We start from the raw sequence: 18,653 nt of genomic DNA on the forward strand, positions 1-18,653 counted from the left end.
AGTGTGCGGGAAGCCCCGCCCCTCCCCTCGCTGTGAGTTCAGGCAGCTAGTCGGAGCAGCTGTCGTTAAAACTAATCTGGATATACGGAGATTTTTCTAAAAGAAAGGTAATTAACCATGTAAACTGTGATGAGATTGTTTCTGATAGCTGGTTAAAAAGACTCTTCTCTGAATCAAAACATAAATTAAACCCACTGTGTGTTTAATAAAATACAGCTTGTGACTCAGTTAGCTTAACTTTAGAATTAGCTAGATAGATATTCAGGGTTTGAGAAAAATCTACATATATATAAATAATGCCCTGCCCTGATGTGCCTGATCAGCCAATAACTATCATTTCCAAACTCTATTAGTTCAGGGCTAGTTTTAGGGTTTGTTAGAATTTGTTTAAATCTCAAGTATTGTGGTAATGTATTATAATGTAATGTAATGTATTATTTAGAAGGGGTAGAAGAGATGGTTGAGCTGGAGAGAGAGAAAATGTGGAGAGGGCTGAAATTAACTGAACTGATCAGGAGTGGACTGAACGATAGAAAGAAGTATTAATGAAAGATTATTAATTGTGTAGGCCCCTTAGGACTATTATTTACTTATGGAATATATCTGATCCATGTCCTTTTTGTAAATTTGTGCACCCTTCAATTTCAATTTTAAATATATATATATATATATATATATATATATATATATATTTTTTTTTTTTTTTTTTTTTTTTTTTTTTTTTTTTTTTTTTCCTCGTTTGGGCTGTTGGGGCGGCGGAAAAAATCCCTTATTTTTAAGTCCAAAACTTGACAGGTATGGATATATATGAATTAGATTTCATTTTCCAGCAGGACTTGGCACAATGCCCACACTTCCAAAAGTACCAACTGGTCTTAGTCCTATATAATATTCTAATTTCTTGAGACACTGATTTTTGGGTTTTCATTGGCTGTGTATAATTCATGTATATAATATATGATTTTTACATTTTGAACTGAATTACTAAAATAAAGAAACTTTTCAATTAGATTCAACTTTTTTGAGATCCACTAGTAAGACTAAACAACTATGCAATATTTATAGCCTTAGGCTATAGGCCTACAGATTGGGGATGAGCCATAAATGGTGGAAATTAGTTTAGTTATGATAGCCCCATTGAAGAAAGCTATTAAAATTGCCCAAATCACATGTTTTTACTTGTCCTTCTTTGGGGAACTTTAGGTAGGTAATTATGAGCTGTTTTTGCTTAAAATGACACCAACAGTACAAACTCTAACACTGTTTGTTCTCGGTAATGTATAGAGGCAGTGTACAGGGCAGAGATTAAGCCTAGTACTGGAATATGGTTTTGAGAATTAAAACAAACCAGTACTGATTTAAACTGTGATGTTTTACACAATGTTAAAAAGATAAAATCCATACCTTACACCTTGGGCAAGGCATGTCACAAAGAATAAAGAATAAAATAATATTTATGTTCACACTACATCCAAAACAAACCCATAATTAATTAAGAGAATTAGTTAATGCCTTTTGTGCTTTTCTGATCGCTTAAATAAGGACCTAAATGTTACTGGAACTCATGTATTATAATGACCTGAGAGAAATCACCCCAAGAAATTATGACTTGGTAGGTTGTTCAACTTTTCCCAGTCAGGAACTCTGACATCACATGAATGCAGCATTAGTAAAGCATAGAAAACAGAGGCATAGCCATGTAGCCAAAAAATATGGGGGTCATGGTCACTGGGCCCCCTTAAAGTATGTTGCGAAATATCTTTACAACGGCCTGTTTATTTCCAACACATGGCAAGACTTAAACCACAGAATATTTATTTTTAGTTTGCTTCTCACAGCTGTGAGTATCTGATCTACCACTGTAAATCAAATCTCACACTTCTACATTGATCAAACCAGAAAATGTGAAGTGAATACTGTTATGTTGTTCCACTGGCACCTGTCAAGGGGTGGATAAGTTGTGTCATGTAATGCTAGCGTTGGTGTCGTTTTCAAATGCTTCGGCTTTACTATATTGCCACTTTTTAGTATATTTAGTATGTAGTATGAAGGACATTTCACTACTGGATTTGTTGCACAGGTGGCTTCATAGTGTATATAATCTACACCTGTATACAATCTATAGTGATAAACACTACTATAATACACACTACTTTTATGTAAACTGATGTGAATGCAAATTGCAATGCCTGGCTAACTCTCTGCAAATGACTGGTCCTGCTCTACAAACTCAATGTGCATTCTTACGTTACTGTGATGGTTAAAATACATAATACCCATAGAAGACCGGCATTTTTTTAAGCTTCTATGTAAATAACCCAATAAGTGTAGTTTTAAACATCTGTGTTTGAGCCTTGCGTGAAGGATATATCAGGCCTAAGACAAAAAGGATATGAGCCACATTGAGAAGACCCAAAATGTGGTGGCTACAACAGTATTGTTCAGAACATCTGCTAAATATTAAGCAGCTCTTGGGGGGACTTTACTGTGTGCAGTGGTCCAAACTCACCAAAAATGCTACAAGAAAGGACATCCAACTTACAGGACAAGATGTGCTGCTGTGAGAGGCTATGCTTTGACTAGTAAGAGCTGTTTCTCTAGTACAAGTGGAACTACCCAGTTGTACCCAGTGGTTTTAATGTTATGGCTGATCGTGGGCATTTCTAATGATGGTGCTGTGTTAGACAGTTTTCCACACTTCTGCACTGAGGTGTTGCTAGGATTTGAACAGTACAGTAAATTTATAATTTTTTCTTTTCAGCTTAGTAGTTCCTGTGCTCTTATGAACAGGTTTTTATGATCAGAACTCTGAAAGGCACGTGGTCAGTTGATTCTTACATTCTACCATACCTCATCTATCTTCTTCTTAGAGACGCTCTGGTTGGCGCCATGCCCCTTTGAGACGGAATCACACCCATTGGAACAATGATGAATGTGCAGCAGGGTGCCAAGGTGACCATGCTCTTGCCGGATATCCCAAGAGGTCAGTGAACACCACATGAAATCTAATTAATTCCTGAGAGAGAGCAGTTTATAGTTTAATGTATGGAAGGCATATGTCTTCCCGGATTAGCGGTACTAAGAAATAAGAGCAGCTCTGGGAGATGACTCATAGTGAGAACTCAAACTACATTTAAAACAGAAGCAGGTTGTATTTTTACATTTAATACTTGTCATTAAAAATATAGTTGCAAGCACTAGGGGTGTGCCATATCTTAATAAAGACACAATAATATTGTTTTTATCATTATCAGAAAATTATTCTTAAATACCCTGATATAATTTTAAGGCTATATGAGCTATTATAGTTGCAAAGGGGAAATTCATACTGTTCTCATTTCCCATTAAATATCTACTAAAGACAGATTGAATCTGTCCAGTATTATTTATTTTACTTCCGTCCTGGATATATAGTGCAATATTAGTATCATGACTTGTTGGATCTTTCACTTCTGTTTCTTATCATAAGGTGTGCAATAATATCGCCATATAAAATTTGTGAGAGCCAATTGTGCTCTCACAGAGCTCCGGTATCCGATGGCAAGCTACATGAACAGGATTCGAACCGGCGTCCTCCTGATTATAGTGGCAGCACTTTAGAGCGCTGGACCACTGGATGCCCCATAAATACACCACTTAAATGTGTGGATTGCCAAAAAAATTTTAAACGACCATGTTAAAATAAAAACTCACCTTAATAGTAGGGCAAAATTAAGTTCTGCAGGTCGTCTCTTCAAAATACCAAACTCACTGGAAGCAAGGTGTGGGTTTGTGGAGGATTTTATCACTATCTGTGCATCACGTGAGCAGTTAATGAAGATATGTCCTTCCATGATGAAGCACTGTAAAGACAGAACTGTGCTGCCAGTAAAAGATAGCAATCCTTATCGGACTCTTCTTCCTGTGTTTCAGAACATATGGACGCAGTTCGAGAGATCCATGACAAGAAAGCCATTTAGACCTGTAAGCCCATTAGTATCAGTTGCAGCTGTGCTGCCTGTCCACTCATGCACTTATAGGTAATTCAGTTAAATTTTGAATGATAGTGTTCTGCCCTGAGTGAAACACAGCCTAGACTTTATTCAGTCAGGGAACCACAGAAATGGAGAAGTAGATTCTCACAGCAGCATATTCTCAGGACGGTGCTGAGGGCTGAGCTGAAATAAAGGAGCACTATATTAAATAAAGGATTCGCACACGCCATGCTGTCACTAGCACTAGCACTCTTAAGTGACACCCCCATTCTAAATACATAGGGTTTAATATGATTATGCAGCTACAACATCTTCAACTCTTCTGGGAAGGCTTTGCACAAGGTTTAGGAGTGTGTTTATGGGAACGTGACTAATATGACCAAGCTTCCAGAAGCGCATGTGTGAGGTCAGACACTGATGTTGGATGAGAAGGCCTAGTTCTACAGTATTACACATCAAGATTAGCCACAAAATTAATTACGTAATTGATAATTGGTGGTGAGAAGTTTTCCAAAATTGAGAATAAGATTTTTTATTTTGTTTTGCTAGTGTTAAATTTGTTGAATGTAGGTGGAATATGTAATGTCACAACATGCCCTGGCCTCTTTTGTCACAAAAAAAAATAGAACTTCCTTATTTTACTTTCGAACATATTATACTTTTCAGTTCCTTACTGATAAGAGCATGAACTCCACTCTGCTTGTTGGATAAAGGCACATAAAAAAAGCAAAATCATATGTTTTTAAAATATATATTGCAGAACAGCGTTTAATAATGATGGGAATCTTGCTTTGGTGAATTTTCAAAATACATGAAATCCTGTAAAAATCCAAAACAGAACATTAGTTTTGTTCATTTATACACACACGCACACACACACACACACACACACACACACCAACTCTCTAAATGTACAATTAAACTTACAATGAGGAAACAGGCGCTTAAAATAACTGCCTTGATTTTGACATCCAGATCCATGGGAAACTGCACACCGAAATTGTCTGCATCTGTGAGCATTTCTGCCTCCATGCCTGTCCACTGTTTGCTTATCCTGCCAATTACAGAGGCTCCATCCAGGGACATCACCTAACACCACAAAAGACCATAATTATTAAGATTAATAGCCTCCAGTCATATGTCATTTTGTCACAGTAAGTTTTGTGAGTCACTTAATGCGAAGCTGCCTAAGGCAAACTATGCTTGTGGTTTTGGGCCACAGTAAGGAAGCATAACAATAATTCTAGCGCTATTAAAATAACACCTGTCCTAGTGGTGGCATTGTAAAACCATAAAGAGGTTTCCGTCCTGTGTTTATACACCTATTAACCAAGCAATCTCATGATCACTGCTAGCACATCTCCAAAATTAGCATTATTCAGCCTATAAGGCTCACTTAAGGTGCACCTTATAATCCGTTGCACCTTATGTATGAATTCTACTAGTCAGGTATTAAGGAGCAGCAAAGCCACTCCCCTAAAATACAGCGTTATACGTGTGAGTTTTCAGTGAAGTTTCTCCAGCACTAAGGCTAGGTGCAGCAGCATTAGCATTATATAATATTGGACTGTATTCTGCATGTTTGCTGTGTTGAAACAAGCTATGTGGGACGAACCTTAAGCTTACTGTAAATAAACGAATGTGCTTTACTCACCCAAATAAATGCTTTTTAGGAGAGAAATCTGTGTAGATTAACATCCAGCACTCGTTTGACTTTGAAAGAAAATGTTTTTTTTTAAAGAATTACAGTTTTGTTTGCTTAGGCGCTTCCCCTCAGCTTCCCCATTAGAAGGGAAACATGGTGACACCCTTGCTCACTTCGATGTAGGCATCCTTACTAGTGTTACTTAATGTGCCTTATGTATAAAAATAGATCAAAATGGCTCAAAACACACAAAAGGCATGTACTAACGTGTGTCATTTCAAATTCCCTTTGGCGTGTTTGTATCTAAACAGCGCAGTGCTTTTGTGCCTCTCAGCAGAAAAGATACACCAGCTATTTTAGGTACTGGCGCTATTTAACGCTGTGGGGCAAGGCGTGAAAATGACTGTTGATTGGGCGTGAGACAGCAAAGATCATCTCGATGCACCTGAAAAGCTGCTAAAGCAGTACCTCAAAATTCACATCAGAACAGCAGTTACAGTCGCAGAAAGGTCCCACTATCTGCATCACTGATTGTTTTCTTTCATCCTTAATAGTGAACTTGGGGAGGTAAGGGTGCCATTTCTGGATTACATATCCAATAGGTTGTCCTGGAGGGGACTGGACCTCAAGCTGAAAGAAGAACCACAAGAGATTGAGTAGTAAAGAACCATTACTGCTCTAGGACTGCCATAACCAGCTAAAATCATTGGGATTTGAACCCAAAACCTTTCAATTGATTATGTCTTCTCTGACTAATGGGATTATTTATTTCATACACTGTATTGGCACAATTCAGAGGCCTTAGAATACAAAGGTTATTTCTAAAAAGAAAGCATTAATAGTTTATTGTTATTGATTCAGCACAGTTTCTCACTTAGAGCAAAGCAGAAGTTAAAAAGAAAAGTTCCTTGTTTAAACTAGACAACCTTATACACATTTAGCCACTTGTCATGATAAGATGCAAATATTCATTTCTTCAGTAAACAAAATGGGCACGGCTATGGAAATCCTTTAAACCACATTTTCCTTCTTTCTGTGGCATAGAGCAGTACAGTAGCCAGCACTGTGTTAATTTTCATGTTTTGAGGAAATGTTCTGAAATGTGAAATCGTTTATAATTCATTATGCCATAAGTTTATTGAATTAAGTGCTATTCATTCTGTATATTCCATCAGTTTTGCCTTCAATTTAGCTTGAAGGCATTAGATATTGTACTGCAGATGTGTTAGGCATGATGCTGTCTGTCTGCCTGCTCAGAACTCTGAACTGTTCTCTAAAGACTCCACTTCCCAGCATGCACCGACACCAGACTTCCCTGACTCCACTAATCACATGATGCTATGGCGTTCCTGCTCTCCGAGTTACTAATTGGCTCCACCTGTCCTTTCTTGTATATATACCCCTCTATTTGCTCAGTTCATTGCTGAGCATTGAATCCTATATAGCTCAATCCTATCCTAGTATTGAGAGAGGTTTCCTAGCACTTCTATGATGCGTTCTACTGTTTTTGTTTAAGTAACACTATTTGTTAGCGACCCTTTTTTGTATCTCTGTTTGTAGATAATTGCCTTGCCCATTTTACTGATTACCTGTTGTATTTTTAACTCCTTTTTTGCCTTCTCATTGTTTTTTCTAGATTTACCATGAATGACACTGCTTTGCTTGACTACTCTCTGGCATGGTGTTTACATTTGCTGCCATTTTGTTACTGACCTTGCCTGTCCCTCAGAACTCTTGTAAGTCTAGTCTCTTTTGTATTTATTTCTATTTAAAACTAGTATTCATAAAAGGTTGGGGCCACTGGCTTAAAGCATACCTCTTGCAGACAGCATGGAAAGCAGCAGCTGCTGCAGTTTAGTGGGCGAGTGAGAGTGAGCACTTCCCGTCCTGTGTTGTCCTGGAGGTGAAGAACGAAAGAGCGCATGGGTCCGCACATCGTTCTCGTACAAAAGTCGTTCTCCTCAGCTGCGAGGAACACCTGCTGCCCTAGACTGTTTTTAACTACATACTGGTTGTTGGTCTCCCAACCCAACATAGCTGTCAAAGACAAAGACAGAGAGAGAAATTCTCTCTAATGTAAGATGAATGTGGCTTTATATTGGTTATCACTTGTTCAACACAAGATATTTAAGGACAGTTACCTACCTTCCATTAGTTCCACCTTCTGATGGATAAGGATTTGGTCGATCTGTGTGAGAAAGAGTGGAAATGAAAAAAAATATATATGTTTGGTTTAATTCCTGTCTTTACCTGACTGCTGTGCTATGGCAAATTTCCTGTTCTAACTCTGCTGAGCTCAGCTGTTAGCGATGCAGCTAACCTGCACCAATGCTGCTGATCCCAGCTGATGTGTCTGTTAGCACTACGACTCCACCATTTTCCATTAAGCCTTGCTAAGCATTGCAGCTCCAGTCCTGCCAAGTCTGGCAGTTAGAAAAGCAACCAACCTGTTCCAACCCTGCTTTGCCTGCTTGTTGTACCTGTTAGCATCACAGCTCCAACCCTGCTGAGACTGGCTGTTACAATTTTAGCTTTCCCACTCCAGAATTGCTGAGTCTGGCTGCTAGCATCATGACTAACCTGCTTTAATCATGCAGATACTAGCTGCTGTACCTAATAGCACTGTAACTAACCAGCTTCTGTTCCTAGTAGCATGTCGTGGCTAACCCTTTCCAACCCTACTGAACTCAGCTATCAGCATTGCCTCTAATCTATGAGTATTCTGGGACTGATTTACTGATTACTGGTAGCATTTCAACTTCAACCCTGCTGAGCTTGGCTATTAGCATTTTGGCTATCCAAATCCTTAAATGGTGTATGTATTATGGGGTGTTGAGTGGTCCAGCGCTTTAAAGAGCTGCCACAATGATTGGAAGATCGCAGGTTTGAATCCCAGTCTTGCAGCTTGCCATCAGCTCCGAGCGTTAGCGCTGTGATGCTACTCGGCAATGCTGCATCAGCATCAGTTCAAAAAGAGGCGGAGTCTGACTTCACATGTGTCGGAAGAGGCGACACATGTAAAATGGTGTATTACAGTTGTGGTCAAAAGTTTACATACACTTGTAAAAAAACATAATGTTATGGCTGTCTTGAGTTTTCAATAAGTTCTACAACTCTTATTTTTCTGTGATGGAGTGATCGGAACACATACATGTTTGTCACAAAAAACAGTCATAAAATTTGGTTCTTTCATAAATTTATTATGGGTCTGCTGAAAATGTCACCAAATCTGCTGGGTCAAAAATATACATACAGCAACATTAGTATTTGGTTACATGTCCCTTGGCCATTTTCACGGCATCTAGGCGCTTTTGGTAGCCATCCACAAGCTCCTGGCAAGCTTCAGGTCGAATGTTTGACCACTCTTCTTGACAGAATTGGTGCAGTTCAGCTAAATGTGATGGTTTTCTTGCATGAACCCGTTTCTTTAGCACTGTCCACATGTTCTCAATGGGGTTTAAGTCAGGACTTTGGGAAGGCCATTCTAAAACCTTAATTCTAGCCTGGTTTAGCCATTCCTTTACCACTTTTGATGTGTGTTTTGGGTCATTGTCTTATTGGAACACCCAACTGCGCCCAAGACCCAACCTTCGGGCTGATGGTTTTAAGTTTTCCTGCAGAATTTGGAGGTAATCCTCCTTCTTCATTATCCCATTTACTTTCTGCAAAGAACCAGTTCCACTGGCAGCAAAACATCCCCAGAGCATAATACTACCACCACCATGCTTGACAGTAGGCATGGTGTTCCTGGGATTAAAGGCCTCACCTTTTCTCCTCCAAACATATTGCTGGGTGTTGTGGCCAAACAGCTCAATTTTTGTTTCGTCTGACCAGAGAACTTTCCTCCAGAAGGTTTTATCTTTGTCCATGTGATCAGCAGCAAACTTCAGCCGAGTCTTAAGGTGCCTTTTCTGGAGCAAGGGCTTCTTTCTTGCACGGCAGCCTCTCAGTCCATGGCGATGTAAAACACGCTTGACTGTGGAGACTGACACCTGTGTTCCATCAGCTTCCAAATCCTTGCAGACCTGCTTCTTGGTGATTCTTGGTTGACTCTTGACCATCCTGACCAATCTCCTCTCGGCAGCATGTGATAGCTTGCGTTTTCTTCCTGATCGTGGCAGTGACACAACTGTTCCATGCACTTTATACTTGCGTATAATTGTCTGCACAGTTGCTCTTGGGACCTGTAGCTGCTTTGAAATGGCTCCAAGTGACTTCCCTGACTTGTTCAAGTCAATAATTCGCTTTTTCAGATCCACACTGAGTTCCTTTGACTTTCCCATTGTAGCTTTTGTAGCTGAGTCTAATCACTGGGTCAAATGAGCCCTATTTAAATGGGCTCATGAGAAGTCAACAGCTGTAGTCAATCAGAATCACTTACAAGAAGTGAAGAGGCCATGACATGAAGCTAATTTGATTGACACAACTCGCTACATCACCAAAATTGACAAATTTTGTTGCTGTATGTATATTTTTGACCCAGCAGATTTGGTGACATTTTCAGCAGACCCATAATAAAATTATGAAAGAACCAAATTTTATGACTGTTTTTTGTGACAAACATGTATGTGTTCCGATCACTCTATCACAGAAAAATAAGAGTTGTAGAACTTATTGAAAACTCAAGACAGCCATAACATTATGTTTTTTTACAAGTGTATGTAAACTTTTGACCACAACTGTATATCAACATCTTGTTAGAAAACTGATTTGTAGATTTTTTTGCTTTTTTTTGTACTTTGTATTTTTGTACTGCCTTCTTTTGTGCTGTGTGGGTGAACACTGTCTTGTCTCTTTGGGAGGGCTCAAGTTTCCACAGTGTGTGACTAACATGCACGTGCAGCCAGACTGGCTGTAAACAAACACAAACGAGTTTGTGACTTAATTTGCTGCTTAGGGCATTTACTTTACTAAATCTTTTCATATAAATGAGTTTCAGTGTCACATATGTCACCCTTAACTTTTGTGCTATTATGTTTTTACCATATCGCCCACCTCTAGCCAGAGATTAGTGCTGTAATAAGGAGACTGTGCTTACTGACGCATGTTCTTTCCACTAAGACCAGTGGATTGTTCCTTTACTCACCTGGGTCAAGTACTCGAGTCCTGGGGGGCAGCCGGGTGGGCACTGGGGGGCAGGCATCATTACAGGTGCCTGAGGTGGCACGTAGCCTGAGACATAAGAGGCATACAGAGGCATACTGTGAGATAAAAAAGAAAACTTTTTACAGAATGTAAATGCAGTTACATAATGATATTTAACTATTTAAATCCTAGGACAAGTACTGGAGTTACACATAAATAGTATTGTATGGAACACTACTTTTGGTGGAAATGTAAGATTTTAAGTGCAAAAGACTAAAAAGCTGAGGGTTAACACTTGCCTGGAGGAGGAGGTGGCATCGCTGCAGGTACCTGCGTGGTCACGTAACCTGTGATGAGGGAATACACAAGTGTAAACATGGATTTTCTTACAGTTTATTATATAAAACTGTTAGATACATATTTTAAAGTAAGTGCACCTGGTGGTAGTCCATATTGCTGTCCATATACGGGTGGTGGGTAGACACTGTCAGAAGGTAAGCCAGTGGTATAAACTGTGGTACAGATATAAGTAACAGGCATTAGATAGAATTCTAGTGAACATGTAGTGTGTCATATTGTATAGTTCATTGTATAGTTCACTTAAAAATAACTGCAGCCAAGCCAAAATCTCAAAACATTTGAGGAGCTTAAACTAAAATACTAATATAACATTTTAACGTATTGCATTTTACATCATTATCATAGAGCAGAGGTTAGCAATTAAGTTTAGGTGCAGGCCAGATGTTTTAAAATTCTGTTTTGGAAAATTAAGTGTAATGGGATGGAGTGCTACAGACTAGTAGCTCTCCAGCCCAGAGGGTTGTTGAACCCAATTACAGAACAGTTGATCTCAAAGCAGGTAAATCCAAGAAGAAAGAAATAAATGAATAAATAAATAAACACACTGCTCCTCACACGGGATCGAAACCGCGTCGAAAGGGCCGCGGTCCAATACACTATCGCTTCCCCACTATTGCTTGAATTGGGACACGTAGATGTCCCAATTGACATATGTAGCTCAAGAATGGGCGGAAACTAAAGTCTAAAGAGAGAACCAGGGAAGTAATGTAAACAAAAGCTCGCCTGGGAAGCTTTTTAATTATTGAATTAAATTATAGTTCAAACAACCTCACGGGCCAGATGTTTCATGCTTGTGGGCCACATCTGGGCCACGGGCTGCCTATTGACGACCCCTGTCGTAGAGTATTGTCGCACATCACGTTTTTTGTCCCCTAATTCTACCATAAAGACTTCTAAACTACTTAAACTTCATCAGGTCAAAGATTAAGGAAATAGGTCATAGTTGTGCTTTGGTGTTACAGCAGCACTGCTGGCTGCTTTTGTATCACGGATGTTATGATTAGCTGATAAAAGCAAAGGTTTGATTAAACAAGGAAGTCCGCATGGAATTTTACAGAATCACGTTGAGAGGAAAACCACACTGCAGTCAAAGAAAGAAAAACAGATCTACACCCTTACATTCCATAAGAGTTTTAAAGAGCTTGAAAACAAACAATTTGCATTTTCCTACAATGCAAATGATCAAAGCTCTGCTCATTTAGCTAAAATGTTTAACCTGGTCCTGCTGCTAAATGTGTGTGAAAGTTTCAATGAGTCCTCTCAATGCACCAACCTAAAATATATATTACAGTATATAGCCTAGGAAGATCAGTGTATCAGTGGTTTACTCACCAGGAGTCATAGGTGCTTTGAGAAGGTCACTCACTGCCTGTAGGTCCTAGCACGTCTGCTAGATTAAGCAAATGTCAATAAATAAAATGATTATATATATTTTTTTATTTTGCTGTAATGCAATTTTTGTCCAAATTTTGTAATGAAAGCTTATATAATATATAAATAAATAAGAAAAAGAAAACTAAAGAAAAATAACAGTGCTATAATATATAGATTTTAAAATACAGAATTTCATTGAATGAAATTAGATAAAAATAGAAAATGTCTCATGATTACTTGCTTGTTACTTGTTTAGAACACATGATTTATGCTAAGGCTGCTAACAAACAATAGGCTTAAATTATCAGTAATCACATATATGTAAATATATGCATTAATCATAATGTATTGCTTCAAAAACCTATTGAACATTTTTTAACCCTCTGGTGTCCACAAACGTCCAGCTGTCTAGATGCACAAATATATATATATTTTTATATTTAATTATGTATTGAATCTATATAGGTTCAGTGGTCAGTTTCACACAGAACATTAATAAACACACAAATCAACCAATTACAGACTACAGAGGAGGTAGATGATGGAAACACACAAATTCACCAGTGAGAAGCAAAACCTGAGCCGGTGTTTGGGGACACCAAAGGGTTAAACGACAGTTTTATCAATTAAAATTATAGACTTGGTTTAATCATCTATATATTTTATTCTGAGGAAATTTTTAACTGCCGCTTTAGCATTATTGCCTTAAAAAAATAATAATAATGCATAATGTTGCACTGAAAAATAATTGCTTTGGTGAGAAAATAAAAATGTAAAAATATTTATTTAAAAATTGTTCATTCTAATAATTTGCATATTCAAGCATATATGCATATTTGTATTAGTAAAATATGTTCCTTATTATGTTATCAGTTGATGGCATTGTGTCCCATGTGTAATAACCTAGCCTAGCTATATTGGGAGAACATGGAATTCTTATAAAAAGCCAACAAAGCAAAATTACTCAAGCAGTGCAATCCGTGTATCATTCGTTCATTTGATATTCAATTGAGAATCAAAATCGGAAAATTAAAAAACCAATTCGTTTTTTCGTTTTTGAATATAATACCAAAAAACGAATAACGGCTTGTATTTTGTATTTTTATTTGGTTATCCAAACAAAAATTGGAAATTTAAAAAACGGACCAGGAGCCGAATTTGATTTTGATTTTGAACTTGACCCATTTGTGTGCCCCGGAAGTTACTGATTTGTTTATTCTTGGTGGGTTTCTGTTGCGCGGGAGTTCACTGCAGTGTTATCTACACAGTCTGTATTGCTGTAGGCTTTGGATGGAGTTGAGGATGGAGAGTTTTATCTTGTTCAGAGGAACTAAACGCGTTGCAGTGAAAGAAGACGATATGACAACAGAAAATACATGTCTTTTTCGCTTAAGGTCGTGTTGAACACAGAACCTTCTAACACTCATTGCAGAACATCGCTGGATCCCCATTTGCTGCAACGTGCACGAAATCTCTTCATGCGTCTTACCACCTTCAAAAAGATCTTTAATTAGGCCAGAATGTGGTTCCAGTCCGGCCATGCTGCCTACAGCAATACAGACTGTGTAGATAACACTGCAGTGAACTCCCGCGCAACAGAAACCCACCAAGAATAAACAAATCAGTAACTTCCGGGGCACACAAATGGGTCAAGTTCAAAATCAAAATCAATTTCGGCTCCTGGTCCGTTTTTTAAATTTCCAATTTTTGTTTGGATAACCAAATAAAAATACAAAATACAAGCCGTTATTCGTTTTTTGGTATTATATTCAAAAACGAAAAAACGAAAAAACGAATTGGTTTTTTAATTTTCCGATTTTGATTCTCAATTGAATATCAAATGAACGCATTCAGTGCCGACCTCTGATTGTTTTCACAATGCCAGCAGTGATTTAGAAATACTGCACTGCACATTCCTGAAATATTCTTTGAAGAGGGCCTCAAAATTTTCTTTACTTTAGTGGAAAATTTGTGAAACGCTTTTGGTGTTGAAATCTGTGGTTGTGGCTTTGTGTTTATGCAACTGGTGGGCTATTTCCTAATACCCCCACTAAAGAGATTACAACACTGTGGATCTACTTTTGTCCCAGACTAACTCGCTGAGATTTACTATGTATTCTCACATCCACTGTAATTGGCAGTTTCAAAAATGCTAATCCCTTTATTTCTCTGTGGTTTTCCTCTTTACCCGAGTCTTGTCGACCATAGTTCTGGTATTTAGCACTTTACCAGCGTTTAGCGCTTTTCAAGTTCAGTTTAAACTTCTAATTTTTTCCATAAACGTCTAACAATTTACTATATGTAACATATTAAAGCACATTGTGTATTACGGTATACATATAATGAATATTTTGTTCATAATATGCTTTATACTATTCAAGCACAATATTATAATTATAAACGTCTTTCTCGTCCATCCTTACAACGTGTCCAACCAGACACTACAATATCTTTTTGTAGGAGGAAAATTGTTAATTGTTTGGGTGGCAGTTGCCACCCTATGCCACCCCGGTAGATCCTTCCATGCATTAGTACTTTTAATTTTTAATATTCTTCAAGATAACAGTCAGCTGTTTTATATTAAAATGTCTTTGTATGTTCCATGTAAAGTGACATACTTTCATTATGGGACTAGATTATTAATGATTGATATATAATATTTTAACCTAGGCTTAAAACATATTATCAAGACAGCTTATCTGACCAAATAAAAAAAAAATAATGCACACCAAGCTACAGATTGTCTGGGTTTCAGGAGGATAAAGAGATATAAACCTTATTTTGACGTATTTTTTCAGAATAAACTGCTATATACATTTTAAAATCTTTGTAGTTGGTAATAGCAGGCAGCCTTTCTGTTTTTTAAGACATGACATTAAGACAGTGTGAGACCCTGTTTGTTGAATCCTTTAGAGGCTGATGGTGTGAAGACAATGTCATGCCTCTTGCTCTTGGCTACGGTCCAAACAGCTTTGTTCAATTATTCATTTTCATTCAGCAGTGTTTACAACAGTGTCAAAGACGGTGTACAGTTTCTGGAAAAGCACCATGACAGCCAGCCATATAATTCCACAAATAGAGAATTAACAAAATTATGATGAGTTCACAAGTTTTTTGATTCCCTTTCCTAATGTAAATCATATATTTGCCTTTTGTACAGCCTATAAAATTATACATAACTGTCTTGTACTATGTGTAGTGGAATACTTACAAGATCTCCTGGTCCTGCAGATGATGTTCAGCAGATGATGCTCAGTAAGCTAAAGATGATGCTTTCAACTTCAATGTGTCTCCAGCGTTCAGGACGTTGCCGATGTACTGTAAACCACCTGTATCTGTGAAAGAAACCAATACTCGTCCAGCTTGTCCCCCTATCCACCGACGACCCCTCGCTATAACCCTCCTGAAAGAATGCATTGTGTTTCATATGGATCTCTAGAGTAATGTATGATCCCACGGTCTAGCTGACTGAGGTTGCCAGGTAACTCCAAAAACAGAATCCACACTAGTTGAGGGCACGGTTTCCTTGTTCATTTTTAATGAGCCTTACTGAACGTGACACTGAGCGTACCTGTAGCCAAGTCTGAAGCGAGACAGGCTGCTGTGCACATGTAATACACAGATTACATTATATAGCTGTATTACCCACAGAGTGATCTATTTTAAGCTTTATATATAAGAACAATTGGTACTTTTGTGGGCAGTGTGCCAAGTCCTGCTAGAAAATGAAATAGTATTAAGTGCTGTAAGAGTTTTTTTTTTCCGGGAAAACACTACACTGACTTTATTTACTAGATAGAACACAGTGGATCAACACCAGCAGATGACATGTCTCTCCAAACCATCACTGATCATCAGTAAATTTTACATTTCATTTAAAGTAAATCAAGGCAGAAGAGAATTCTGGAGGAAGAGTGGAGACACACCCAGTCCAAACTGCTCGAGGTCTAGTGTGAAGTTTCCACCAATCAGTGATGATTTAATAGACAGACATGTCATCTGCTGGTTTTTATTTTTATCAAGTCTAAAGTCAGGGCAGTTTTGTTTTCCCGCAAAATCTTACAGCACTTCGTTTTCCTCTGCTGACAACTTTTATAGAGATGCAGATTTCATTTTCCAGCAGGACTTGGCACCCTGTCAACACTGCCAAAAGTACCAATAGGTCTTATTTTTAATATTTTAATGTACTGATACACTGGTTTTCTGTTTTTTTTTTTTTATTGGCTGTAAGCTTCACATTTTGAATTGAATTACTACAAAACACTTTTTTTAAATTATACTATTTTTTTGAGATGCAGCCATATATCATACTTTGAAATGCATATACACAGAGGCACTATAGAAGCTAGAACGTGCACTGTGAACTAGTGTGGCCATGTCAAAGAGGAGAGAATGTGTGGGTGGTTGCGTGTGAAGGAGCTGGGTGAGAGGACACTGGTTTACTTGTTTCCTTTGGTTTTTGACAGTGTGAAAAGTGTTAAGTGTGTGTGTTGCACTCAAATGGTTTTCTGGTACATGGTTTTTAAACCTGTAGTGTACTTATTTATACAGAGCCCATAAGATGACAGAATGTAAGTCACACATTAATACAGATGTATCTGAATATTATGATCACTGTCCATTATATCTGCTCCACTGATCATACAGGAGCACTGTGTTAGTTTTATAATAGTTACAGCTATATTCCTGTTTCTCGGTATACTTTATTATTACTATATTCACTCTGTTCTTTAATGCTCAGGACCTTCACAGGAGAAAAAAAAAACAAAACAAAAAAAAAACACCACAGATCTGCTATTATTATGATTATTGGGTTGGTGATTGGGTGGTGGATCATTCTGTGTAAAAATAAGGAGCAGATCATATTTTTCTTACATCTCTGAGAAAAAAAAAAAAAAAAAAAAAGAGACCACTTAAAAATTATAAGTTTATTTAAATTTTGCACCAAAGTATAAGCATAAAGTTATTCAAAAGCAGTGTGTAAGACTGGTGGAGGAGAACATGACCGCAAGAGGCATGAAAACTGATTAAAAACCAGGGTTCTTCCACCAAATATTGGTTTCTGAACTCTTAAAACTTTATGAATATGAACTTGTTTTCTTTACATTATTTGAGGTCTGAAAGCTCTGCATCTTTGTTATTTCAGCCATTTCTCATAATAAAAAAACTGATTTAATTAATTGAGATACAATCGTTACATTATTTTATCCCAGAACGATTCTGCTGCCTCCTTGTGGACCAAAAAGGAAGGAGGAAAAAAAAGCACTTTTAGTGGCTTTAAACAGTGTCCTAATCAATACTTGCCACCATATATCGATTAAAAAAATATTTAAAGTTGCCAAGATTTTTTTTCATGGGTCCATTTATTTATTTTTCTCGTCTGTACAAGTTTGCAGTTAACCAAGTTCACTACAAATACCCGGATGAGTTCTTGCTCCTCCCTCATTATCGAGGATGCTTGGATGGTGACTTGTGTGGACTTCATGAAGTCAGATATCCCAGAATGCACTTTGCACCAGAATCTGCTGAGTTATACATTTTGAAAATACTACTGCTGTGTGAAAAAATTTTAAGTTTTTTTAGGTGAGAATTTAGTTATCTAGACTTATAGGTTTTCTTTATTAAGTACGCAGCTGTTCCAAGTACAGAATAAAAGTCCCATGTTCTTCCGTCCTTGGGTGTATGCGCTTGCAGGACAAAATTCCCCCAAGTACATTTTGGCCAAGAATCCCAACTTATTAAAAAATGTCCAGAGTTCAGTGTGTGTGTGTGTGTGTGTGTGTGTGTGTGTGTGTGTGTGTGTGTGTGTGTGTGTGTGTGTGTGTGTGTGTGTGTGTGTGTGTGTGTGTGTGTGTGTGTGTGTGTGTGTGTGTGTGTGTGTGTGTGTGTGTGTTCATTATGGACCTTTAACGTGATCTGTCTTGAATCTGGTTACGTCATGAGTTTCAGAAGAGCTTCCCCATTTGCTGAGCACACAAATGTTTAAAATTTGAAGCTTGGTGCTTTAACTGTGAAAACTCATTGCGATAACAATAAAAATAAGATTTGCTGTGGAAATTAAAAGGTGACCAAACTCAAGTTCTGTCCAAACTTAAAACGGTTGCAATTTCCCCCCCTTTATTTGGGTCCTGCTAAACCCTGCTAACTATGCCACACTGCTGCCACTTACAAATGTCAAAACACCAAAGTCCCATTGACATAACTGAAGCCAGACA

The 18,653-nt window shown here is 37.8% G+C and overlaps 1 protein-coding gene and 1 long non-coding RNA gene across 3 annotated transcripts; one reads left to right on the top strand and one right to left on the bottom strand.

Moving 5' to 3' along the window:
- The first annotated feature begins 24 nt into the window (after window positions 1-24).
- LOC125803900 (uncharacterized) lies at window positions 25-7,424 on the top strand. The gene is made up of 3 exons (XR_007440321.1): window positions 25-107; window positions 2,871-2,983; window positions 7,256-7,424. It is a non-coding gene; the product is annotated as an uncharacterized LOC125803900 (long non-coding RNA).
- On the bottom strand, window positions 4,714-16,513 carry LOC103030036 (phospholipid scramblase 1). Of its 2 annotated transcripts, XM_007250672.3 has the most exons (10): window positions 15,650-16,513; window positions 12,397-12,454; window positions 11,142-11,216; window positions 11,004-11,051; window positions 10,706-10,791; window positions 7,765-7,807; window positions 7,436-7,656; window positions 6,088-6,249; window positions 4,902-5,063; window positions 4,714-4,793 (listed from the first exon to the last, which is right to left on the bottom strand). In XM_007250672.3, exons 2-10 carry the CDS (start codon window positions 12,404-12,406, stop codon window positions 4,743-4,745), a joined length of 858 nt encoding a protein of 285 aa, XP_007250734.1. In that variant the 5' UTR covers window positions 12,407-12,454; window positions 15,650-16,513; the 3' UTR covers window positions 4,714-4,742. The 2 variants fall into 2 exon arrangements, with proteins under 2 accessions (XP_007250734.1, XP_049338478.1); XM_049482521.1 differs by lacking the exons at window positions 11,004-11,051; window positions 11,142-11,216; window positions 12,397-12,454; window positions 15,650-16,513 and having other exon boundaries at window positions 7,436-7,690; window positions 10,706-10,751.
- Window positions 16,514-18,653: the final 2,140 nt, after the last annotated feature.

This window comes from Astyanax mexicanus, chromosome 8 (genome assembly GCF_023375975.1).
Source record: "Astyanax mexicanus isolate ESR-SI-001 chromosome 8, AstMex3_surface, whole genome shotgun sequence".
Lineage (NCBI taxonomy): Eukaryota > Metazoa > Chordata > Actinopteri > Characiformes > Acestrorhamphidae > Astyanax > Astyanax mexicanus.